Source organism: Benincasa hispida, chromosome 1 (assembly GCF_009727055.1).
Source record: "Benincasa hispida cultivar B227 chromosome 1, ASM972705v1, whole genome shotgun sequence".
Taxonomy (NCBI): Eukaryota; Viridiplantae; Streptophyta; class Magnoliopsida; order Cucurbitales; family Cucurbitaceae; genus Benincasa; species Benincasa hispida.
In genome coordinates, this window is record NC_052349.1 from 11,748,580 (window position 1) to 11,774,385 (window position 25,806).

Genomic DNA, 25,806 nt, shown 5'->3' on the forward strand with positions numbered 1-25,806 from the left:
TCTTTTCCTTAATCCGTCCAAGGCTGATTACAAAACATCAGAGCCCATTCTTTTTACACAATTAAGTCAACCCATTTTTAACTTTGGATATATGAGAGCTTCTTTTGTTAAAGTCAACAATTTTCTCTTCAAAGCACACTATTACTTGCATTCAATTAGCTTGGAAGATGAATATCTTCCACGTTTTACGACGTTTTTTGATGTCGAGGATGTTTATTATTATTATTATTATTTTTAATAGTACTCATTTTCTTTCTAAAACTTGAGGACAAGTTTTTTATGGGAGGGATAGAAATATGTAGTAGGTTAGAGTAAATTAGGGTATCTTGGTCAAATCCTTAATTGATTAGGATTAGTTTTCTTGGTTTATTAGGATTAGAATTAGTTTCTTTGATTAGTTATTTAAAGCCTTGTGGAAATCAAGTTGTCCTAGAAGAGTAAATATTCAATTTTGGTGATGATATTTGGAGCTGTTTATTGTTCTCAAAGTTTGAATCATGCTTAGTGGGCTCGCCATTAATCACAAGTTCAACATTTGCAAGATATTGTGGTGGAAGTTTTTCTTCTATTTGTTTCGGGCTTTTTCGAGTTTAGGTTTTCTGGAATTTGGGTTTCTCTTGAGTTATGTGTTTAATTGGATTGTTTTATTTTTTCTCTAGAGTTTATCTTTATGATGTAATTTGGTCCTAGCCTTGTATTGCATGCTTGAAGTTTCTTCTTTGTTTCCTCTCATGTACTTTGAGCATTAGACTCTTTCATTATATCAAAATAGTCTCGTTTCCATTTCAAAAAAAAAAAAAATAAAAAAATAAATCAAGATTAGGATTAGTTTGCTTTCTAATTCTTTATAAATAGAGGAATTGTCTTCATGTATTGATAACTTTTTATTCATAATAAAGACTTTGATTTTATTCTTAGAGATTTCTCTCATTTATTCCTTTAAGCTTCATCATGGGAGGGTTATTGCTTTATAGGAAAGTTACGTTACGGGCCATTAAATGGGTATTGAGCTCTTGGATTTGGAGGTTTTTGGAACTTTAGAATTAAGAAGCAACTGCAGCACCTTGAAAGTTTGGAGGTGGGGAGGGGCGAAATGAGTCTTTTAAGGAGGAGAGGGCGAGTTTGTGGAAATGCAAAAAGGAAAGTGGACTAGGGATGGGGACTGTAACACAATCACAAGGGTGGAATTGTGCCTACGAATGAAATCTTTCAGAAGAGTTGTTTTCTTCCTTAAATCAAACCCCCTAACATTCCATGAGATGATAATCATTTGGGAATGCTATCCATCTACACCATGGCTATTATTCAACTTGTCATAATTGATTGATGTATGAAGATTTGGATACTCTCCAATCCACTTATTCTGTTTCGTAGTCTTGGTGGGTTTCTTTTGGTTACTAGGAATTTTATTATATTATATAATTTTTTAATAAAAGCCAAAATATTTCATTGAATTGAATAAATGCAAAGAGACTGATGCTCAAAGATACACTAACCTTTAGTGGGTGTTTGGAGCAAGGAGTGAAATAGTGAGCTCCAAGTAGTTATGAAGTCTTGGGAGTTGTGAACTCTTGGGGCTCACAGTGTAAGCAGTTGATAAGGTATAAAATTGATGTTTTTTAGTAGTGGGACCACAAACTCCTTGGGCCAAACACACCCTTAAGAGATGAGAGAAACTGATAAAAACAAAAAGTAGACAATACTATTGAGATACAATGAAAGGAAAAAACACACACACACACACAAAAAAAAGAACTCTTATAACCTAACAAACCAACATCAAAAAGAAACCCAAAGCCATAGATCATAATAACTTTAAAGCCAATGCCAACTGAAGACCCGCGAGGAGACGGGGAAAAAGGTCCATGAAGACCAAAGGTGAGAGCTGCAAACTGTAAAACAACCCAACTTCTAAATGGCTGCTTCCAAGCTTGCAAACTGCAAGGAAAAATATCACAACTTCTTCAAAGCAAAACAGTAAGGCTTAGTCTCAAGCTCACGGGAATTTCACAATATTAGTTCCAGCCCTAGACCAAACCACCTAGCTAGACTTCAACAAAAGGAGAACAAGGTGGAATTGATTTCAATTGCAAACTACATTTTTCAATTAAAACACATAATTTGATAGAGATTATGGGTGGTTTTTCTGCTTGAACATTTTCACCATTCTGAAACAAGGTACCAAAACCATCTGCGAAGTAAGCCCCTGAATTAGCATCAACAATAAAATCTACTTGTATCTGAGAGTTCATAATATGCTCCCTGCTTACACCAACAGCGGATTCTACATCAGAATCATAAATAGAAAGATTGTCTTTAGGAGGGGAATGACTAAACTCCTTTAACAAAAGAAATATTTGATCTCGGGATATTGATGACTGATTGACTGAAATTCATACCAGGACGCAATGAATGTAGAATGTCTACTAGCTGTGAATTTGCTATTAAGAGACCTGCACAAGACTCCTCAAGAGCATCTGAATTGTACTCTAAATGTTTCTTTGTAGATAGCTGCTTCTTTCTTCAACAGGTAAAAAGAGGTTAAATTGATAGGGAGATCTTTCAATGTCCATAACCTCTTACCGCTCTTTAAATCAACAGACTATGAAGTGTTAACAGAAACTTCCAAAGGAAAATTTTGATTCCCTTTGGGAAGCTGAACTGCCTCATTCCGAGTTAAAACAATATGAGTTTCCTTGTGTAACTGAACGGGAATAGAATCTTCAATTAAATCAGTTACCTCAAACACATCTTCATCTCACTTAACTTCAACGAATCTTGCAATTTCCAAAGAGTTTGAAAAATCTTTGGAAAATAACTCACCTTGAAGGAAATTTGGAGGGTCTAGTAGAGAAATATGACCAAATCTAAGATGAAAGTTGGAGTTAGTTTGATCTTTAATTTCTATTTCAGCAGGAAGAAAAACACACAAATTTCTTAACTTCAATACAAGCTTCAGAGCAATCCAAAAAATTCAGGGTTTGAGAAGAACTACTAACCAAATCCCCAAGGTTTTCCCCAATGGCTTCAAATGTAGGACGTGTCCGAAAAGGAAAAGGTAAGTTTTTTTTATTTTTATCGAAAGCCAACCTCTATTACTCACAATGAACTTCGGATGAGAATGTGCATTATAAGACCAATTTTCTACTTTCAAATGGAAGTTACCAATTTCCCGTCATTTGCCATCAAAGTCCATATCAGCGAAATTTTCATCAAGTTTTATCAATGCCTTATCAACATCAAAAGAATTGATTAGAACTTTAGATTGAAAATGATCTTCCAAAAAGAGGCAAATATCTTTCCATGAATAGGAGGCAAACAATTTAAAACTAGAAATTGATTGTCGAAGTTCATACTCAACACTTCCCGATATTTCCTAAACCAAAATGCGAAATCAATGTCAGATGGAGTACTACTTGAAAAATTATTAAAAACCTGCTAGAAACGTCCTGAAAGTTTTTGGGGACCTTCAAATCATATGAGAAAGTTGAAACTAAAGACTCACCAAATCTAATCTGACCAACCCCAAACCGAGGGGAGGAGAACCAACATGACTTCACTTTGTTAAGAAAATCTCTAATCATCTCCCAGAAAACCATTCATCCTTTCTTCAAGAAACCAACAGAAACATGCAGATTTTTCTTGCCACCAGTAGGGGGCCAAAATAGCAGATTTAGAATACCTTTCGTTGAACGATTTAAACTTAGCCAAACGAATGAATCTATAGTTGTTCCAGCCTTTCCTGGAGAAGAATCCATGAATCGAATCCTATAATAACTTAACCAAGGCTAGTTCAAACCAACCGAAATGAGAGATTGAAAGGAATATCTTCTGATTATTTCTTGAGTCATCAATAATAAACATGTTCTTCTCACAATTGGATACTAAAGGAGTAGTTCATGCTTCAAATTATCCTTATGTTTCTCCTTCTCTTTCTCATTATGTAAATGAATAAATGAAAAGAGACTAATGCTCAAACTTCAATGATACAAACTTTGCAGGGAGTGAAAAATTGAACCTTATAGAACACGAAAGGAACCACTACTATACAAAAAAAAAAAAAACTTTCACAACGAAAAACACTGGTCAAACCAAACAAAAAGAAGCTAGTAAAAAGAAAGACCGAAAGATCAATCTCACACTTATGGTTTCCATTTAAAAATTGAGTAAAAAATGCTCTTGAGAACCAAAAGTTTTGGACGAGCTGAGCCCAAAAGGAAGAGCTACTTGGGAGAAAAATAGAATGAAGCCTCGAATCAATAAGTGAGAAGCAATTAACCCAAAACACCAATGATGAAGACAAGAGTCTTCGAGAAATGATGAAGACAAACCACAAATGATGAAGATAAGAGTCCCGGAGACAATCTTGAAAGAATGATGTTATTAATAATGAATATAAAGTTGAATAGAAAAGCTTTTTAAATAGGCAAAACATGACTGGCTACCTATTGGAAAGGTAAACAACTAGAAACTATCGTTGTAAAATAGTCCAACCAAACGAACAAATAAAAAAAGACTTCCCAACATATAAACTAATAATAATTCTTAAAAATACTCCTACATCAATTCTTCCCCACCAAAAAAACTCGACCTTGAGTCAAGAGGCTAAATGGAATTCATCAGGAGCATAATAGGGTGGTAAGTCAACAATATTGAAGGTAGAGCTAATGTGAAAGAAGGTGGAAGGTCCGCCTGATAGGCATTCTCGCCAATTTTGCTTATGACTTGATATGGGTCAAGTCGTTTGTTTGTAAGTTCCCACCGGTAGCCTTGACTTCCTTAAGCAAACGATCACCAAATCTCCCAATTGAAACGATTGCTTGCAATTGTGAGCATCTGCTTGAGCTTTATAGGATTCAATAATTGCTTCCAAGTGTTCCATGACCTCTTAGTGAAATTGTTGAGTTCTTTTAGCTATTTGCTCAGCTTCCTTACTACGATCAATGGTAGAGGGAAGGTTAATGAGATCGCTAACTGTGACATGGGAGTTTTTAGTATATACAACCTCAAATGGACAGTTCCTTGTAGATTTATTTTGCTTACTGTCGTAGGAAACTTTGGCCTGAGCAGGGCAAATATCCCATTTTTCAAGGGTTTTCACCACTAAGGTATCGTAGGAGGTTGCCAAGGATTCTATTTGTAACCTCCGTCTAGCCGTCAATTCGAGGGTTGCTAGTTTTGCTAAATTTCAAGCTTGTTCCAAATTTATTCCAAAGGTTCTTCCAAAAGTAATTCATAAATTTGATCTCTATCTGAAACAATGGTTTTAGGAATGTCGTGTAATCTAACAATTTCCTTGAAGAAAGGTTAACAATATAAGGCATCCACCGTTTTTTTTTGTGCAAGCAATAAAATGGGCCATTTTACAGAATGCATCCATGACCGCAAAGATAGAACCATATCCTAGTTGAGTCCTTGGTAAGCCGAGGATGAAATCTATTGAATGATCTTCCCAAATAATAGGTGGGACAGTCAAGGTGTACACAAACAAGTGTTTTGAGATTGACCTTTAGAAGTTTGACAAACATAAGATCTTTTGTTAAAACTAGCTATAAAACACATGCGATGCACGTGGCTAGAAGTCTTTAGAATATTAATTTTGTTGGTAATTTTTCTATAACTAATGAATATAGATTTCATTAAGTTTAAATAATAAATATATGACATAAGAATTAAAAATAATAAAATATCTAATGGCTAAAACTATATATGATCTTATTTTAGGTTAACTCACAACAAATATAAAATGACTTGCGCGTGTTTGAGAATCTTTGTAACACTTGGAACATAAATTTTGATGGTGAAATAAATTTTGAATCAGTAAACATTTCATGGGAGTATAAATTGTAAATTTTTTGGCATGAAATTAGAAAGTGATGAAATAAGAATATATACACTTCTTTTTTACATGTGGGAAATGTGTCCCACATCTACAATTTGCCAAGAATATAGTGTCTATGCTCCTATAGGTGTCTCGGTCTTCTTGGTTTTTTGGAGGATTAAGATCCCCAGGAAAGTAAGGTTCTTTACCTGGAAAGTTCTTCATGGTGGTGCTAATACGATGAATTGGCTGATGAGGAAATTACCTTCGCTTGTTGGGCCGTTCTGCTGTTTTCTTTGTTGGAAGGCGGAGGAAGACTTGGATCATATCCTTTGGCAGTGTGAGTATGCTAGTTCAGTTTGGGAGCTGTTTTTCCAGATGTTTGGCATCTCTCTGTCTCGTCAGAGGGGTACTCGTAGATTGAGTAGTTCCTTATCCATTCGCCGCGAGGGGAGAAGGGTCGTTTTTTACGACATGCTGGATGTGTGCTATTTTATGGACTTTGTGGGGCGAGCGGAATGACAGGACTTTTAGAGGGAGGGATAGGGACCCTAGTGAGATTTTGTCCCTTGTTCGCTATCACGTTTCTTTGTGGGTTTTGATTTTGAAGATCTTTTGTAACTAATTCCATAGACATTCTTTTTCATAGAGTGTCCATGTTTCATAGTTATATCCCAATGGACAAGGATTGCCGCTTCGAATATCATTCTTTTTTTTATTTGTGATGGAGTGGCTATATCATCAATAGTATATTATCAAAATACTTGAGAATTATACATCTTTCCAGAATTTGATAGATACTTAGGTGAATCATGGCCTCTCCCCCCTCTCCTTTCTCTTTCTCTTCTTCCTCCCCACCTTCCTCCTGTTAGCCTCCCCTCTTGTCAACCTCCATTGCCATCCAGATTTCATTCTCACCTAATTCCTCACGTTTTCCCAAGTTTTCATTCAAAGTCTTCAGAGTTATTGTTGAATATGGAAATCAAAAGTGAACACTTTTACATTGAGATTAATTTGTAGGATATGATGAGGGCGCTAAGAGGGTGTCAACCTAGTCGAGATGCTTGGGTGCGTCTCTTGATCCTTAAGTATTATGCTTTATGCTCTTTATATATATCCCTTGTACTTTGAGCATTAGTCTCGTTTAATTATATTAATAAGAAGATTTTTTTTTTTTTGTTTAAAGAATATGGAAATCAAAAGTAGTTGCATTAGGAATATTTATTTCGATATTTGGCATGAGGACAACAATTTTATCTTAGAAGATTCGACTTTTGAGAGAGATTTCTCTATCTTTGCAATGGTTTGAAGAAAGGTTAGTGGAAATGCTTCAGTCTCCCATCAAGGAATTCTTTCAAAAGAAAGATAGTGTTAAAAATAAAAGAGTAGGGAAGAGAATAACAACCCAATTATGTGGAAACTCTAGTACAGGGAGAAAAACCACAATATAGAGTCTTTTCTTATTATTTTTATCTGATACACTGAATACATAGGGACACACTCTATAAATAGACAGTAGGAAACCCTAGGGGTCTACACAATTACATAAACGTCCCTAGGTTAATAACCCTATTTCCAACACTCCCCTCAAGTTGGAGCATAAATATCAACAAGGCCCAACTTGCTTACACAATAATCGAAGCTTTGTCTCAGTAACCCTTTTGTAAGCACATCAACAACTTGTTGATTTGAAGGAATATAAGGGATGCGTATGTTTCCACTGTCCAACCTCTCCTTTAATGAAATGTCTGTCAATCTCTATGTGTTTAGTTCTGTCATGTTGAACCGGGTTATTTGCAATACTGATGGTAGTTTTATTGTCACAAAACAATTTCATCGGAAGCTCATTATCTTGTTGGAGATCTGATAACACTTGCTTCAACCAAATTTCTTCACAAATCCCCAGACTCATGACCCTATACTCAGCCTCAGCACTACTTCTAGCAACAACTCCTTGTTTCTTACTTCTCCAGGTGACTAGATTATCCCAGACAAACGTACAGTACCCAGACGTCGATTTTCTATCAACAACAGACCCTACCCAGTCGGAATCAGTGTAGGCTTCAACAGATCGTTTATCGGTCTTTCTGAACATTAGACCTTTGCCAGGAGTTCCTTTTAGGTACTGGTGGATATGTTCAACTACTGTCATATGATCCTCACATGGAGCTTCTGTCTGGTGCGGCGGCTCCCATGGACGGCGGGTCTCTGTCGATTGCAGTTGGACGACAGAAAGTAACTCCAGTAGGGCTGCTTGAAAACACTCTTTTACGGCCGCTCGAATAGCAGCCTTCATGTCAAAACTCGAAGTTCCATCAGCAGAAGATGATTGTGCTTGATTCTCTTCCATAACGGCTAGGGTTTCGTCGCCTAGCTTTAATACCATGTTAAAAATAAAAGAGTAGGGAAGAGAATAACAACATAGTTTCGTGGAAACCTTAGTACAAGGAGAAAAACTACGATATAGAGTCTTTTCTTATTATTTTAATCTGATACACGAAATACATAGGGACACACTGTATAAATAGATAGTAGGAAACCCTAGGGGTCTACACAATTACATAAACGTCTCTAGGTTAATAACCCTATTTTTAACAGATAGAAATGAGTTAGAAATGAGTTAGAAGTGATTCAGCTAGCAAAATTTCGTACTGCAAAGGGCTGGTTTTTGGAGTGTGCTTTACGGCCTGCTACTGGAGGGAGATCAAACTTACATGTTCCAGCTGGTTTTAACAAAAGGGGTTGGCTTGTATTCTGGGAAATGTTAAGAGATTTTCTCACTTCTTTTGGAAGTTTTCAAGCTAAGATATGATCAAAAGTGTTGAGAGTTTGTTCAGCCTAACCTGAGTGTTGAAAGATTGGACAAGAGAAGCTTTGCTGAAGTCGTTTCAAAGGATCCTTCCAGTCCTACAATCTTATTTCATCTACTGCAAGAGTTGCATTGGAAAAGTCGTGTGTTAAAAATTCTTAGTTTGGGTTCGAAAGGAGAAAGAGGTGGTGAATTTACAGCTTGATTCCATATTGGTAGTTACTAGAATGAAAGCACATTACTCTTGGATGAAGATAAAATTGGTTCTTGAAGACTTTTTTCAGACTCCTTTATCAATTAATCCATTTATGGATGATAAGGTTTTGATCAAGGGATCCAAAGATCCAGTCTCATATCTTCATAGGAAAATGGAATGTATTTGATGATTTGCACCTTAAAATTGAAAGTTGGTCCAATTACCTTCACTTCAAATTGGAAGTTATCAAGTGTTATGGTGGCTCGATAAAGATAAAAAACCTCCCATTACCATATTGGAAAATCAGTATTTGAAGCTATTGGCAAACAATTAGGAGTTTTATTAGCCATTTTTTCTCAAACTCTTCATGGCCTTGAATCTTGATTATTCTTCAACATTAATAAAGATTGAAAAGAATTTGTGTGGTTTCATTCCAGCTTCTATGAGTATTCAAGATCTTATTCTTGGTGCCTTCTCTATTAGCTTTGAAGATTCCTATTTTGAAGAAGCCCAAAGGTCAGAAATTTCCAGTTTTGAAAATTTTGGATTTGAAAATTTCTCGAACCCCTTAGATATTTCCCGAGCTGATTTAATTCTCAAGGATATGGAAAAGTTTCCAGTGGTGTTGGGCAGTTCAAACATTACATTATTGCATGGAAAGGGCTGAACTGTGAAGATAAAGTCTTGGATCTCAACAGCAGATTTCTCTCTCCCCTGCATTAATTATTTTGGATGCTCAACGATCTGATTTCTTCTCCCTTCCAAAGCATTGTGCTGGAATTGAGGATTTTAATGCCGATTCTGAAATTATAGTTGTCAACCTTCCAATTTCTCCCCCACCTTGCAGTTAATGTTGCTTCTCTCTCATCAATTTCCAAGGAGGACTTAATTCCTTCCTTTTCAGATTTAGCAAAGGACAAAGAGAAAGTTGAAAACCCTCAACATCTCTCTCCAATAGTCGAGCAAATTTCCAAGAACGAGGGCACCCCAAGGGTTTTATTGGAATATAAATTTCTCCCGCATGATATTAATGATCAGACAGTGCAGCCACCTATTTCCCCTGATATTAAAGGAGTAGATTTATCATCAACATCTAATTCGGTGGCAAACAACTTTAGAAATCCATTGGAGGAAATGGAAGGGTCAGATTCCCATGCTTTCAAAATTCCTCAACATAAAATTGAAAGGCCTAGCTTCTTTCCTTCTTTTAAAAATTTTATTCTTGTAAACGTGGGGCCTAAGTAGTATCAAACGGTGCTGATTTCAACTCAGATGTGATTGAAGCATATTGCACTCTTGCCCAAGTTCGAACATTAATTAGAGAACATCCCGATATTAGAGGTAAATGCTCAGACCATACTGTTACAAGAATGTTTGTTCCAATTTCAATCTAGTTAAAGATGTTCCATCCATTTCAAGTCCAAAAAGTCATTTGATTGAGGAAGAGTCTGATGATGAATCTTTGGTAAGTGTTACTAGTGAAGAAACGAATATTTTGGTTCCAAATTCGGCCTCAGATCAGGAAGACATTTGTTTTGGGAAAGAAGTAGCAAATCTCTTTCAAACTCCACCACTCAAAAAGTCACCTCAGTTATCCTCATGTAAGCTTTCCTTAATTAAGTCTCATCAAATTCCTTCTAAGTTCTCCTCCCTTATTGAAGCCTATGGTTTGAAACTCGGTACGGTCATTCATCACTAATCAATATAATTTTGTTGGAGAATAGGAAATTCTGAAATTTATATAATGATCTAGAAGAGGTCTTGGGGTTTTTTCATCTAAAGTTGGTGGTCTTGGTCAGGGTGGCTTACAATAATTGATTGTCTCTTCTTGTTTTTTGCGGTTGGAGATTAATTCATGTCTCAGATTCTAGTTGGAGGAAAATGATCCAAGGCTTACAATAGAAAAGTTCTTTTCTTATGTTTGTTGGTTGGTCAGAATGGTTTGAGTCTTTGGGAACGGTTGCTTATTTTTGGGTTGGAGAATCAATGACATGGGCTAATTTATTTTGGAAGGCATTGAAGTTGTAGATTTGTGGATTTTCAGCAGTTGCTTCTTGTTCATTCAAGTTCAAAGCTGGGGTTATTTATCCCGTCCCTTTCTTCATTTGGCAGCAACTGGTTTTATGGAAAAAGAAATTTTCAAAGGCCTTTTAAAGTTATTTTGTCCCAAAAGTTCATCTCTCCTTCCATCAGGCCATTATTCTATTATTTTGTTTGAAGCTTTAGTCAATTTTCCATCTGCGTTGGGTTTTCAGTGTTCCTTTGGCTTGCTCTTTTTATCGTTCTTTTTAAAGTTCAAAGATTCTTCGGTTCTTATTGATGTCCTCGTTCTATGATTTATGTGTATTTTATCTCCAAATCTCTGGTTTAATTGGAGTGCTTTTATTTCTTCATTGTAATGCATGGTTTTCTGGGTTTGTTCTTTTTAAGTTTTCTGGCTCTTCACTTTGTTTCTTTGTAATTTGAGCATTGGTCTCTTTTCATTTTATCAACGAGAAGTTCTGTTTCCATTAAAAAAACAATATAAATCATTAACTAACCCATGAAAAATCTTTGATAATTATTGGTTTTGCTGGCTTGTGATTCAAAAGGATTTATTTCCCTCCTACATAAATAGCACAAACGATGTTATTAGAGTAAATTTGATAATAAATCCAAATAAGGAATATATATGCTAATACCTTTGTTTTAGATCTTTTGAATCTATCAAACTTGATTATGTTGCTCATCACTATTGTTGCCATGTGTAGTTCTAACACTGAATAAAAATGTTAAACTCAAACTCAAGCACAAGAAAAAATGGTAAAACTTTTGGTTCAAGTAGATAAATAAGGTATCTAAGATTGTGATAAAGTCGAAACCAGAGAAATCTAATCTAAGATCTAAGATCTAACGGAAAATAATAAAATAATAATAATATAAAATTTCACGAACTAACAAAAACTACATGGTCAACAACAATGTTCTACGTAATCAGAATTAAAATTTGAAAATACCCAAACATTGTTAGTGTTTAAAAACAAATCTACTAATCAACAAAATTTCTGCTAATGAACAATAATTAAACAAAATTTAAATATGAAGATAACCATTATACCTTTTCGTTAAAGAAAATATGTTCATGGATTACCAAGGATTCATTTTGGCATGACCAGTATTTTTTTTTTAAATATTTTTTATTTTTTTATTTTTTTATGAAGAACAAAAACTTCAATTATCATTCTATAATTCTATAATTCTTTCTATCATGCCAAAGAAAAACAGGAAGGTCTGTAGGAAAGTTTGCATTGATTCTTTGTAAAGTATTTAATTATTATGTGAAGGGTTGTGTACTTATTTGTAAGGGATGTGTCTATATGAATTTTAGTTATTATGTGAAGGGATGCATCAAGAGAATTTCACGGAATCCGAAAAGGGGTGATTACTTATTTATCTATTGGCAAGGTGTACCCTTATGTGAGGGAAAATAGGAATTAGGGGATGTGAGGGTAAAATGAGAATTGTGAAAAATTTAAGGGCCAAAAGGAAATGTAAAAATTCTCCCTTATTGCTCTATTTATGTACATTATAGATATAGATTATTGATATTTTTGCGTAACTTTGACAAAAAAGGCAACATTCAGAAATAGAAAGAAAGGAGAAAGGAGAAACTCTTGTTTCCTTAGAGTAAAACTCTTGTTTCATATGTGCTCCATTTTGAACGAGCTGCTGGAAGTGAAGAAAGGAGAAACAACGTCGAAAGCTACAACACCCATAGAAAGATTCACCGGAAGGCTTCAAAGGAAATTCCAACGGAGGAGCTTCTGATGACAAAAAGCTGAAGAACAATAAATCAACTTAAATTCATACTCGAAATCTTGAGTTCAATCTTAATTTGTGGTGACTTGAGGCCTGATCTTTATCATCTGTGAACCACACTCCTCTATTAAGGAATGAAATTTGGATGGGATTGAGGAAGGAGTTAAGGGATACTTTTTCACTGATGCTATTGTAAGTAAAGTCTTATTCGAACTATCAATTGAGAAGAGATTATCAAAAGCTTCCGTGAGAGTCTTCATTAGGAAGATCATATAACTGAGTATTAGCTAATTGCTCATCGACCTCCTCACTACTCATACTAACCTCATATCTGCAAAACTTGAATTCCCATTATGATCAGATTGAGTGGAGTTAGACGCCTTAGTAATGGTAGAGGACAAAACATTTTTGGTAAATACAACATTTGGTCTTGGAGGAATGAATCCTGTTATAAGTGTATGGATTTAAAGGAAGTGAAGAAGGTTGATATAACTATTAACTTTGTGAGAAACGCAAACCTTAACGTAGCAGTAAAGAAAAAAAGAAAACTCTAGGAGGCTCTGATACCATGTACTCTATACTTTTGGAGAATATTCTATCTTATTTTATTCAGAATAAAGATACATATATATAGGCAAGCAAGAAACCTTAATCTAGGAAACATATAATTACAATAAAGGATTACTATACATAATATTCATAGTATTACAAATTCATATTATAACGATTGAATACATGAGAAAGGTTGATGTAGTAGGATTAAGATAAGTTAGGGTATTATGGTCAAATCCTTAATTGGTTAGGAACTTAGGATTGAGATTAGTTTCCATGATTGATTAATTAGGATTAATTTCGTTGGTTTATTAGGATTAGGATTAGTTTCTTTGACTAATTTAGGATTGGGATTAGTTTCTTTGGTTAATTAGAATTAGGATTAGTTTGCTTTCCAATTCTCTATAAACAGAGAGATTGTCTTCTTGTATTGACAACTTTCGATTCATAATAAAAACTTTGATTTTATTATTGGAGATTTCTCTTCTTTTATCTCCTAGGCTACATCAATTTGGTATCAAAGCAACCATTTGGGCCAACGTTGACTGCTATTAGTGGAAGATCGGGAGACTCTTGACGACGTAGATCGCAAGAGGGAGTTTCGTGAGCTGTGCTCGTTGTTGAACAATTCACATCTATATCGGGGAACCCTTTAAATTTTAGAAAAAAAAAAAAAGATGCCGAGATTTTTTTTTTCAAGATTTTGCAAGAATGGACTATTACCGATCAAGGAAGACGGCGAAGAAAAATTATAGCAGTTGGTATAGGCAAGAAAGTCAAATTTCCTCCCAAAAGCAGTGTTGGAATTATGATTCAAGTGATTTAAAAGAAGAATTCCAACATAATAATTTCGCCCATGCTCAATTTTCTTAAAGAACCTATCATTATCCACATTTGAAATTTGATTATAGTGATTCTAGTGATTCCGATGAAGATTCTAAAGCAGTTTTGAACGGAATAACAAGGCGACATTATCAACAAATAGGCCGACGATCTAATCAAACCAGTTTCTCAAGAAATCGACGAAAGAATTGGGAGTTAGATGATTCAGAAAATGATTCAGAGTGTGAAAGAAATTATTATCATAGACATGAAAGAACACCCATGAATCATTCCAACACAAATTTGGAGGTCGAAATATTTTCAAGAAAATAGAAATATTCAAATGAAAATATCTATCAAGAGGACTTTCAAAAGAGAATGAATGAAATTCGGGTTCTTTTGGAAAAAATTCAAGAAAGACATAATTATAATCTTCAAGATTTTTCTAGAAACCATCAAGAATCACATTTAGTCACTCAAGAAGGTAAAAAACTCATCCAAATGGGTTGTGAAATTGTGCAAAACATGAAAGGAGTAGAAGAAAAGAAAAAATCTATTGAAGACGAGTTGAATAAGAAAGGTACAAAGATCAAAGAGGAGTCTACGTTGGAAGAAGAAAAAATCGATGGGACTAACACGGAGGTTGCTCAATTCGAACTAGATGATGAGGAACTATTAATCGATGAAATCAACGATGGAGGTGTTGGTGAACATGAAGGCACTGGAAAAATTGTCCATTTGGTCAGATAAATTAACTGAGCCACAGAATCAACCACAATTACCTCCACTGCAAGAGAATATAGCAGAAATTAGCCTTGACCACCATTTTCGTTTAGAGATGCGTCAGTTCGAGTGACTTACTTTTTTATTTTTATATTCATTTTCGTTTTAAAACTCGAGGACGAGTTTTTTTTGGGAGGGATAGAATGATGCAGTAGGATTAGGATAAGTTAGGGTATTATGGTCAAATCCTTAATTGATTAGGATTGAGATTAGTTTCCATGGTTGATTAGAATTAGGATTAGTTTCCTTGGTTTATTAGGATTATGTTTCTCTGACTAATTAGGATTAGGATTAGTTTCTTTGATTAATTAGAATTAGGGTTAGTTTGCTTTCCAATTCTCTATGAATAGAGAGATTTGTCTTCTTGTATTGATAACTTTTGATTCATAATAAAGACTTTGATTTTATTATTCGATATTTCGCTTCTTTTATCTTCTAGGCTACATCAGAGGTTTTCTATTTATAGAGAATAAAATTCTAAAAGGAAGCTGAAAAGGAGAACTAAAATCCAAATAGGAAGTTGAAAATGATTAATCAAGGATTAAGACAAGATTAATATGAATTTATCCCAATCCTACTATTACTACATCATCCCTTGCGTACAGAAGTTTGGCCCTTGTGTACATAACAGATGCATCACAAACACACTGTCGTATCAGAATTTGATGGTAATTGTTTGATGTTCTTAAATTTTGCTTTATTTTGTACCCAACAGTTGTCTCCGGTGGGGAGCATGTAGATGAGATAATAGGAGCTGCTGTGGCTGATGGAAAAGTGACTCCGAAGGTGCAATCACTCGTTAAAATCCTGCTCAAGTATCAACACACTGAAGATTTTCGTGCCATAATCTTTGTTGAGAGGGTTGTGTCTGCCTTAGTTCTTCCAAAGGTGGATTATTTCATCAAATAATTCTCTTGATTTAGCACCTTCTCATCATCTTATTTCAATATGTGATATCATGTTCATTTTGCAGGTCTTTGCAGAGCTTCCGTCTCTAAGTTTTATAAAAAGTGCAAGCTTGATTGGTCACAACAATAGTCAAGATATGCGGACATGTCAAATGCAGGACACTATATCCAAATTCCGGGATGGTCGTGTATGTGCAATTATAGATCACTCTTCCATTGAAAAATGTGGATTTTTTTATTGGACTCATAATTGTAGACATTGTACATCTTTCAGGTGACACTATTAGTTGCTACTAGTGTTGCTGAAGAAGGACTTGATATTCGACAATGTAATGTTGTGATGCGCTTCGACCTTGCAAAAACAGTCTTGGCATATATTCAATCTAGAGGTCGTGCCAGAAAGCCGGGTTCAGATTATATTTTGATGGTCGAGAGGTACTTCATTTACTTGCATGTCCAACTTTCTGGCTTTTAAGGTCGTAAATATTTGTAAGTCTCATATGCATCTAATTCTCTTGTGGCTATAAATCCTCGGATTAATGATAATGGTTCTGAGATTTCCAGTTGTATATTCCTCTATGTTGATGAATAGAAAAGGTTCCCATGTTTGATATCCTCTTTTAGATGATTATCTGTTGGTAAGGTATCTTTATTGGCTGTCTGTTTATGATGTTTCAAATATTTGTAGATGTCAATAGACTGAGGTTTTTGTAAGTTGTACAGGGGAAATTTGTCTCATGCAGCATTTTTAAGGAATGCTAGAAATAGCGAGGAGACCCTGCGTAAAGAAGCAGTGGAGAGAACTGACCTTAGTCATCTTGAGGATACTTCAAGGTTGATTTCCATGGACACAGCACCAGGTACTGTGTATCAAGTTGAGTCAACTGGTGCTGTCGTTAGCTTAAATTCTGCTGTTGGTCTTGTCCATTTCTACTGCTCGCAGCTGCCTAGTGACAGGTTCTGTTTTTGTATTATACAAACTGGTTTCCCCATTTTTGTATTATTAGATGATAATTAAATATATATTTTTATCCTACTAGGTATTCCATTCTTCGACCTGAGTTTGTGATGGTGAGGCACGATAGACCAGGTGGTCCAACTGAGTACTCTTGCAAGCTTCAACTTCCTTGTAATGCACCATTTGAGGATCTGGAAGGTCCAATTTGCAGCTCAATGCGCCTCGCACAACAGGCATGTTATCATTTTATCCAAAATTTTTTATTCCAGGTTTATCTTTATAGGCCTATAGCATGACCTTAAACATCTCTATTTAGCAGGCTGTTTGTTTGGCTGCTTGCAAAAAGCTCCATGAAATGGGAGCATTTACTGACATGCTCTTGCCAGACAAAGGAAGCGGAGAGGAGAAGGAAAAGGTTGAACAGAATGATGATGGAGATCCACTTCCTGGTACTGCTAGGCACAGAGAGTTTTATCCTGAAGGTGTAGCTAATATTCTCCAGGTTTGTTTCCTTTCAACGTAATTTGGTCCAGGATACTTTCCAATTCTTTTACTATGTAGGTGACTAGAAGAGCAACCCTTTTTGTTGATAATTAAACTTTGAAATTAGAACTTTTTGCAGTGTTGTTTATGTGCAGGATAGCAATGAGAAGTTTTCTTTGTTTGATTTACTTTATGTTTGTCACTTTGTTATAACTATTAATTTGAAGGGTTTTTCTCAAGTCGTTTACTATTTAATGGAGGGTGGATGGTTTCATTTATAGGGAGAATGGATATTAACTGGGAGAGATACTTTCAATGATTCCAAATTGCTCCATCTTTATATGTACACTGTTCAGTGTGTCAACCTTGGCTCTTCTAAAGATCCGTTCTTGACTCAAGTTTCCAATTTTGCAGTACTTTTTGGCAATGAGCTGGATGCAGAGGTGGTTTCTATTTTTCAATTCTAGTCTATAAGCATCTCTCACTCTCGCACACAATCATGTGTATGCACTTATTCACATCATTTACTTTTAACAGGTGTTATCGATGTCGATGGATCTTTTTATTGCTCGAACTATCACTACCAAGGCATCTCTTGTCTTCAGGGGTTTATGTCATATTACTGAAAGCCAGGTTAGTCATCAATTTTCTCACTGCATTGAACGGTATATTTTATTTTCTGTTGGCTTTTGCTATTGATCCATGAGAAAAATTTGAAATGTGGCATTGTACAGTTGGTATCTCTCAAGAGCTTTCATGTAAGATTAATGAGCATTGTGCTGGACGTGGATGTGGAACCTACTACCACTCCTTGGGATCCTGCAAAGGCTTATTTATTCGTCCCTGTTGTTGGTGATAAGTCTGAAGATCCAGTGAAAGAAATTGATTGGGATATGGTTAAAAGAATAATTCAGACGGATGTCTGGACCAATCCCCTTCAGCGTGCTCGGCCAGATGTCTATCTTGGCACAAATGAGCGAGCATTAGGTGGGGACAGAAGGGAATATGGATTTGGAAAACTGCGTCATGGTATGGCTTTCGGACAGAAATCTCATCCTACCTATGGTATAAGAGGAGCAGTGGCACAGTTTGATGTTGTGAAGGCATCTGGTCTGGTACCTGACCGTGGGGCTGTTGAATTGCAAAGGCACCCAGATCTACCCAAAGGCAAACTTTTGATGGCTGATACTTCTATGGCTGCAGAAGATTTGGTAGGGAGGATTGTAACGGCTGCTCACTCAGGGAAAAGGTTTTACGTGGATTCGATACGTTATGATATGACTGCAGAGAATTCCTTTCCGAGGAAGGAAGGGTATCTTGGTCCCCTGGAATACAGCTCATATGCTGATTATTACAAGCAAAAGTATAAGACAATTCCAGTTTTGAATTGCCTTGTGGTTGGCCTAACTTTCTTGTATCTTAAGCCGTTCTTTTTTGCATGGACCTGATAGCCATAATGCAATGCTAATGTTGTGCTGGAGAGAGAAGTTATTCTAATCTGCATTGGAAGAATGTAATATTGTGGAAGTTTTTTACAGATTGGAAGAGCTTTCTTTTCTACTTGCACAACAAAAGGGTTGCATTTGGCTATTATGTCTTTTTTATTCAGGTATGGAGTTGAATTAGTATATAAGCATCAGCCTTTAATAAGAGGACGTGGTGTCTCGTATTGCAAGAATCTCCTGTCCCCTCGGTTCGAACATGCGGAAAGTATGCTGTCATTTTTTCACTATACTTTCTCAATGTTTCCTATTTATTTGCTTGTAGTATTGGGCTGATGAAGCACCTTGTCTGATCAGGTCACGAAGATGAATCTGAAGAAACTCTGGACAAAACATACTACGTTTATCTCCCCCCTGAGCTGTGTCTGGTACATCCACTGCCTGGATCACTCGTTCGTGGTGCACAGAGATTACCATCTATCATGAGAAGAGTTGAAAGCATGCTGCTTGCTATTCAGTTAAAACATATGATAAACTACCCTGTTCCTTCCTCTAAGGTAATATTAAAAAAAAAAAAAAGGATCCTGCACTTGTTTTTTTTTACCAACCACTTGACATTTGTATTCTATTAACTGCAGATCTTGGAAGCTTTAACTGCTGCCTCATGCCAGGAGACGTTCTGCTATGAAAGAGCAGAACTGCTGGGAGATGCTTATCTGAAATGGGTGGTTAGTCGATTCCTTTTTCTTAAATACCCTAGAAAACATGAGGGCCAGCTTACTAGAATGAGGCAACAAATGGTCAGTAACATGGTCTTGTATCAATATGCATTGAGCAAAAAACTTCAATCTTATATACAAGCCGATCGTTTTGCTCCATCTCGATGGGCTGCTCCTGGTGTGCTTCCCGTCTATGATGAGGATACGAAGGATGGGGAATCATCCTTCTTTGATCAGGACAAATCAAGTTCTGATGGTATTAGCGAGATGGATCACCATCTTGATGTTTTTGAAGATGGTGAGGTGGAGGACAGAGAGGTGGAAAGTGACTCTAGTTCTTACAGAGTCCTTTCTAGCAAAACTCTTGCAGATGTTGTGGAAGCGCTCATTGGAGTTTATTATGTTGAAGGGGGAAAGACTGCTGCAAATCACCTTATGAGATGGATAGGGATTAAGGTCGAGTTTGATGCTGATGAGGTTGAGTGTGGAACAAAACGATCAAACCTTCCAGAGAGCATACTTCGAAGTGTTGATTTTGATGCATTGGAGGGTGCCCTGAACATCAAGTTTGAAGATCGTGGTTTGCTGGTAGAGGCTATCACTCATGCTTCCCGACCATCTTGTGGCGTTTCATGTTATCAGCGGTTGGAATTTGTTGGTGATGCAGTCTTAGATCATCTGATTACTAGGCACTTGTTCTTTACATACACAGATCTACCCCCAGGCCGCTTAACTGACTTGCGAGCAGCTGCTGTAAACAATGAAAATTTTGCACGAGTTGCTGTTAAACACAATCTCCATATTCATCTTAGGCATGGCTCAAGCGCTCTTGAAAAGCAGGTATCATACGTAATCCTTTTTTATTTGGTTTGCTTCTTGTACTTTGGGTATCATTCGATTCTTTTTATTAATAAAGAAATAATTTCATTGATGAAAGAAATAAAGAATTAAAACTCCAAACACCTATAGGTGAAATAAAAAAAGCTCTACTAGTGGAGACTGGAGATTAAGTAGGAAAAGCTATAAAGAGTAAATGGTTGCTTGTTCTTGCACCAGAAAAAAGCAGTAGAAGTTCCAAAAAATGATAAAAAAAAGAGTAGGAAACCTCTCCGAAGAGACGACCATTCCTAGCACCCCATAGAATCTAGAAGAAAATACGATTGAAAGCGAGCCAAATATCCTTTTAATGCCATGAAAAGGTTAACCGGCCGAAATATTTTTCAGGAGGTGTGAAGTATTGTTGGGAAAAGGTAAAGACCAACCAAAAGTTTCCTCCACAGGCTCTGAGGCTCCTGAGTATATCTCCAAGTTCACATATCCAATAAAGCCAAGTTTAGATAGTTCCTATACTTTCAATAAATCTTTAAAATTAGTCTCTATTTGTTAGTTTGAAGTTAGTTATTTTCTTGCAAGAAAAGATACAAGGTGAGCATATTTCCAAGATTCATACAAGGCTGATGGAGACCAAATATTTTGTTAAATTTGAAGGAATAAAATTATTCTTTGTTTTGAATATGTGCCATTTAGGTCTTCTTATATAGGAGAAAGTCCTCTTACAAGTTACAAATAATGAGAATAAAGGTAATAAAGGATAAATATTTAATATTTAAAATTTATACACAAAATGAATCACAAATAATTGAATTCTAACATGTTTTGAAAACTATCAACACTAAACTAACTGCAGGGATAAATTTTAAGCTTTTATCAAAAGTATAGGGACCAAAATTTGATATTTGATGGTGAAAAGACTACAATGAAATGAAACCTAAAGTACAAGGATCAAAATGATATTTTAACTTACTATTGTTAATATGCAAGGTCACATGTCACTTTTTTATGAGGGTCAGAATTGGCTCAGAAACTTATTTTATCTTAAAAGAGGAATTGCTATTATGTTCTATCTCTTCACTACAAATTCTACGAGTTCAATCCATTTTCAATTAACTTTCTTTTATCTAATACAAAATGAGTCATTCTAAATCACATCTCACAAAAGGAAATGCTATCTCAATGTTTGAAACTATGCAGCATTTCCAGCCTGAATGAATAAGAAGATATATATATTTAAATTGTAAAACAAAATAAAAAAAATGCTTTAAGTGCTTAAAAGGGAAAGAGAATGGTTTCCATAAACATCGACTTGTATTGGTTGTGGTTAGCAAACCATCAAGTATGACCGACCCATGTATGCAGATTAGGGACTTCGTGAAGGAAGTTCAAGATGAAGTACTGAAACCTGGTTTCAACTCCTTTGGCTTGGGAGACTGTAAAGCTCCAAAAGTTCTTGGTGATATTGTTGAATCCATTGCTGGTGCTATTTTTCTTGATAGTGGACGTGACACTGCTGTTGTCTGGAGGGTTAGTCTCTCTCTCTTTCCCCCGGGACTTCTCAATTTAAATATTATTTTCTAGGTAAAAAAAAAAAAAGGCAAATTGCCAATACTATCTTTTCCTTTTTACTAAATATTATATGTTGTAGGTATTTCAACCACTGTTGCATCCAATGGTTACTCCTGAGACACTTCCAATGCATCCGGTTCGTGAGCTGCAAGAGCGATGCCAACAACAGGCAGAAGGTCTGGAGTACAAAGCAACTCGCAATGGCAATTTAGCTACAGTTGAAGTTTTCATTGATGGGGTCCAGATTGGAGTTGCTCAGAATCCTCAGAAGAAGATGGCACAGAAACTAGCTGCGAGGAATGCACTTGCTGTTTTAAAGGAGAAGGAAATGGATGAAGCCAAGGAAAAAATTGAAGACAATGGGAAAAAGAAGAAGAATGGCAATCAAACATTCACTAGACAGACCTTGAATGATATCTGTCTACGTAGAAATTGGCCCATGCCTTTCTATAGGTGACGAAATTTTCTCTGTAATTAACTCCTGTCTATTAAGTACAGTACAATATTGCTAACAGCGATTGGTTTTGCATGTATAGGTGTGTGAATGAGGGTGGCCCTGCACATGCAAAGAGGTTTACCTTTGCCGTGCGGGTGAATACTACAGACAAGGGATGGACCGATGAATGCGTGGGAGAGCCTATGCCTAGTGTCAAAAAGGCCAAGGACTCTGCTGCAGTTCTGTTGCTGGAGCTACTGAATAAATTGTACTCATGATTCCACCGGTGCCAATGTGGACATAAATTGTGTAAAAATGTGTAGAAATTTTAACCTCTTGGATTGATTTTGGAGGGCCAACTGAATGACAACACATCTCATTATATTCGTGGTTTGTAATATTTTATGGTGAAATTTTCAATCAGCACCACTGAAAAGCCGAGTTAAGCTCGCCTATTATCCGATTTATACAACCATGCTACATTGAATGTGAGTTTCATTTGTTCTTATCCTTATCGGGCTGCTTCAACCGGCACTTTTATGCCTTTCGGGATGGTCATTGCCACCAAGTACGAGAGAAGATAAAAGAGATCATCTGCCTAAAAGGTACTTTTACTTTTAAATCCGTGGACCTTCCTTTTATTTGAGCTTGTGGATGTGATCAATTGAACTGAGTGGTTACAATTCTTTTTTGATGGCTTCTATCATTGATAATATGTTATTAGTGATAACTTCTAGGTATTTCACTCACACTTTAATTCAAGATTTAATTTTATTAATTAATTAAATTCACTAAATTGACTATTAAATCATCAAAGATTAAGCTATCAATGATAGGAATATTAGTGACTACCAATGATAGACTTTCATCATAGATTATCAATTTTGAAACATCACTCAAAGTTGTGAATAGTTATTAATGAGAATCTTTTATATTGATCATCAATGATAGGAATATTAGTGACTACCAATGATAGACTTTCATCATAGATTATCATAGAATCTTTTATATTGATCATCAATCATAGACTTTAATCATTAATAAATTTCTATTATTGATATCTATCCAAGTTTGATATACTAATACATGAATATGATTTATATCTATGTTGGTTCTATCACTAATCACTAAAAATTGATATTACCAATACATAAATACACATGTTTTAATTTGTGTTCTTCATTTTGGATTATCTATGCCATTTTTCAAGTTTATTACTGATAGATAGATTTTATACTCTTTGAAGTTCTATAAAATGAAAAAAAATTATTAGTATGTTTGATAACTTTTTTATTTCTTATTTTTTTTTTGAGAAATAAGCTTGTTCAATAACTCTTATCGTTTCTTATTTTAAACTTTTAATAAATGTTTCTAAAAATGGTATAAATTTGAGGACTAAAAGAAGTTTTTTTTTTCAAACATGTTTTCATTTACTATTTATATTTAACGTTTAGCTACAATAATCAAACTTGATGGTTGACTTGTTGGTATTAAGTCACTAATGAATTAGGTATTTTCAGGGTCTTGGATTTGAAATGGACATCATAATTCTTTTTTTTTCCCTTTTTTTTTTTATGTTTCTAGTGGGAAAGAAAAGAAAAAAAATGGAGGAAGGAAAGAAAATAAAAATAATAAAAAAACGAAGAAAGGAAAGAAATCAAAGAGATATGGGAGAAAATGAAAAGGAAGAAAGGAAAGGAAAAATCTGAAGAAATGGAAAAAAAATAAAAAATAAAAAAAGAAGAAAGAGAAGAAGAAGGCATACAATAAAATAAGGGACGGTAAAATTGGAAATTAGAATAAAAACCAAAAGTTGACTGGTCAACACTTTCATATTTGTAAATATTTTAAAGAGATATTATATTTTTAGATTTTTTCCCTTATTTTGTTATCTATTACAAATATTGTAAACCCATAAACTTAAATTCCTAAATATCTATGTTTGGAAGTTTGCCTTGTTATCTATTGATTTAAAAAGTATGGTAAACAAGTTAGCTTAATTAGTTAAGATTTGAAGGAAGTAGCCAAGTTTAAAAGAAGGAAAATCATCTAACTAGCTAAGCTTTGATGCGGAAGAGCTAAGCTTAAGTGTGGAATAAGATATTCTAAGAATAGGAAAGGGAGCTCTCGGGTGAATTTGGGTGGTCTCCAACACTTTCATAGAATTTAGAGAGCAATGGAATTTAGAGAGCAATAGAATTTAGAGAGCACTGGAAAAGGAGAGCCATGATAAAAAAAAAAAATTTCATGCTGAACAGGATTATTCGCAATACTTATCGTTGCTTTATTGTCACAAAAAAAATTTCATCGGTAGTTCACTGTCTTGATAAAGATCCGTCAACACTTTCTTCAACCAAATCTCTTCATATATCCCTAGGCTCATGACTCTATACTCATCTTCAACGCTACTTCTGCCTATAACCCCTTGTTTTTTACTCCTCCAAGTAACTAGATTACCCCAGACAAAGGTGCAATACCCAGACATCGACTTTCTGTCAACAACACAACCTGCCCAATCGGAATCGGTGTAAGCTTCAATACAACGTTTATCAGACTTTTTGAACATCAAGCCCTTACCAAGAGCTGTCTTCAAATATCTCGAAATGCGCTCAACAGCTGTCATATGCTCTTCATAAGGAGCTTGCATGAACTGACTAACAACACTTACTGCATAAGATATATCAGGTCTAGTATGGGGTAAGTAAATTAATTTCCCAACTAGCCATTGATATCTCTTTTTGTTGATTGAAACTCTGCTATTCATAATGCTAAGCTTTGCATTGTACTCCACAAGTGTGTCAGCTTACATCTAGTCATACCTGTCTCTTTAAGCAAGTTTAGAGTGTATTTTCGTTGAGAAACTGAAATATCCTCTTTGCAACTTCCATCTCGAGATAATATCTCAATTTTTCGAGGTCTTTAAACTCGAACTCTTCGGGCATTTTCCCTTTTAAGTCTCATTATCTCAGTTGCATCATCACCAAATAGTACTATGTCATCAACATAGATAATGAGGACCACAATCTTCCCTGACATAAACTTCTTGGAAAACAACGTATGATCTGAGTGCCCTTGATTATTGATGACATGCAGAAATGCACGTCATCTTAGGCCGTTTATTTAGAATTATGAAGGCTGTTAAGCAGAATATGCGACAATTATGTTAGGAATTCATGATAAAATAAGTTTGCGTCGTTCAACATTAAGAATCTCGGCTAACCCACTATTATACGGTATTATGCGTTCAATTGTCTATTTTTGTAGCTAACGCAGGAATCAGACGCAGATGCGGAAGCCAAGCTATCGCAAAGACGACCGTATGCGGAGAATTTCTCTATCGCAAACGCAAACGCATACGTTCAATGCATGGGTGTTACGGTAATCAACTGCATGGGTCCATCGTATAGGAGTTGCGATCGTCAAGCGATTGCGGTCATCGTGTAGAAGTTGCGGTAACCAAGCGAATGCGGTCATTTCAAGATTGCGGCTACACGATGATAACCATAATAGCAGGATTACCACAAGGTTGGTGGAATGGAAGCATCAACGCATATCTCGGGAAAATCAAAAGATGATGTTGACATTTCACCTACCATGCCGTTAGCAGCCGAGATTCAGAAAAGAACCAATGCACCACTAATGTCAAAATCAGAGCAGGTCCATTAATGCTGTCAGC

At 35.6% G+C, this 25,806-nt stretch overlaps 2 protein-coding genes across 2 annotated transcripts in view; one reads left to right on the forward strand and one right to left on the reverse strand.

Moving 5' to 3' along the window:
* Positions 1–22,638, forward strand: part of LOC120074442 (endoribonuclease Dicer homolog 1) — a 34,195-nt gene extending 11,557 nt beyond the window's left edge. Inside the window, exons 6-20 of the mRNA XM_039027565.1 lie at positions 15,497–15,669; positions 15,755–15,877; positions 15,964–16,124; positions 16,413–16,646; positions 16,730–16,880; positions 16,967–17,149; positions 17,412–17,573; positions 17,668–17,763; positions 17,865–18,493; positions 18,740–18,840; positions 18,930–19,129; positions 19,211–20,131; positions 21,488–21,652; positions 21,774–22,147; positions 22,231–22,638. Coding sequence (XP_038883493.1) covers positions 15,497–15,669; positions 15,755–15,877; positions 15,964–16,124; positions 16,413–16,646; positions 16,730–16,880; positions 16,967–17,149; positions 17,412–17,573; positions 17,668–17,763; positions 17,865–18,493; positions 18,740–18,840; positions 18,930–19,129; positions 19,211–20,131; positions 21,488–21,652; positions 21,774–22,147; positions 22,231–22,408 — 3,851 coding nt within the window. The 3' untranslated portion in view covers positions 22,409–22,638. The remainder of the gene's footprint in view (positions 1–15,496; positions 15,670–15,754; positions 15,878–15,963; positions 16,125–16,412; positions 16,647–16,729; positions 16,881–16,966; positions 17,150–17,411; positions 17,574–17,667; positions 17,764–17,864; positions 18,494–18,739; positions 18,841–18,929; positions 19,130–19,210; positions 20,132–21,487; positions 21,653–21,773; positions 22,148–22,230) is intronic.
* Positions 22,639–24,420: 1,782 nt separating this feature from the next.
* Positions 24,421–24,894, reverse strand: LOC120075904 (secreted RxLR effector protein 161-like). The gene has a single exon (XM_039029649.1). It carries the CDS (start codon positions 24,892–24,894, stop codon positions 24,421–24,423), a length of 474 nt encoding a protein of 157 aa, XP_038885577.1.
* Positions 24,895–25,806: the final 912 nt, after the last annotated feature.

Bases quoted from the DNA above. Each gene is read 5' to 3' on its own strand.
- LOC120075904 (XM_039029649.1), bottom strand. From the start codon at position 24,894: ATGAATAGCAGAGTTTCAATCAACAAAAAGAGATATCAATGGCTAGTT.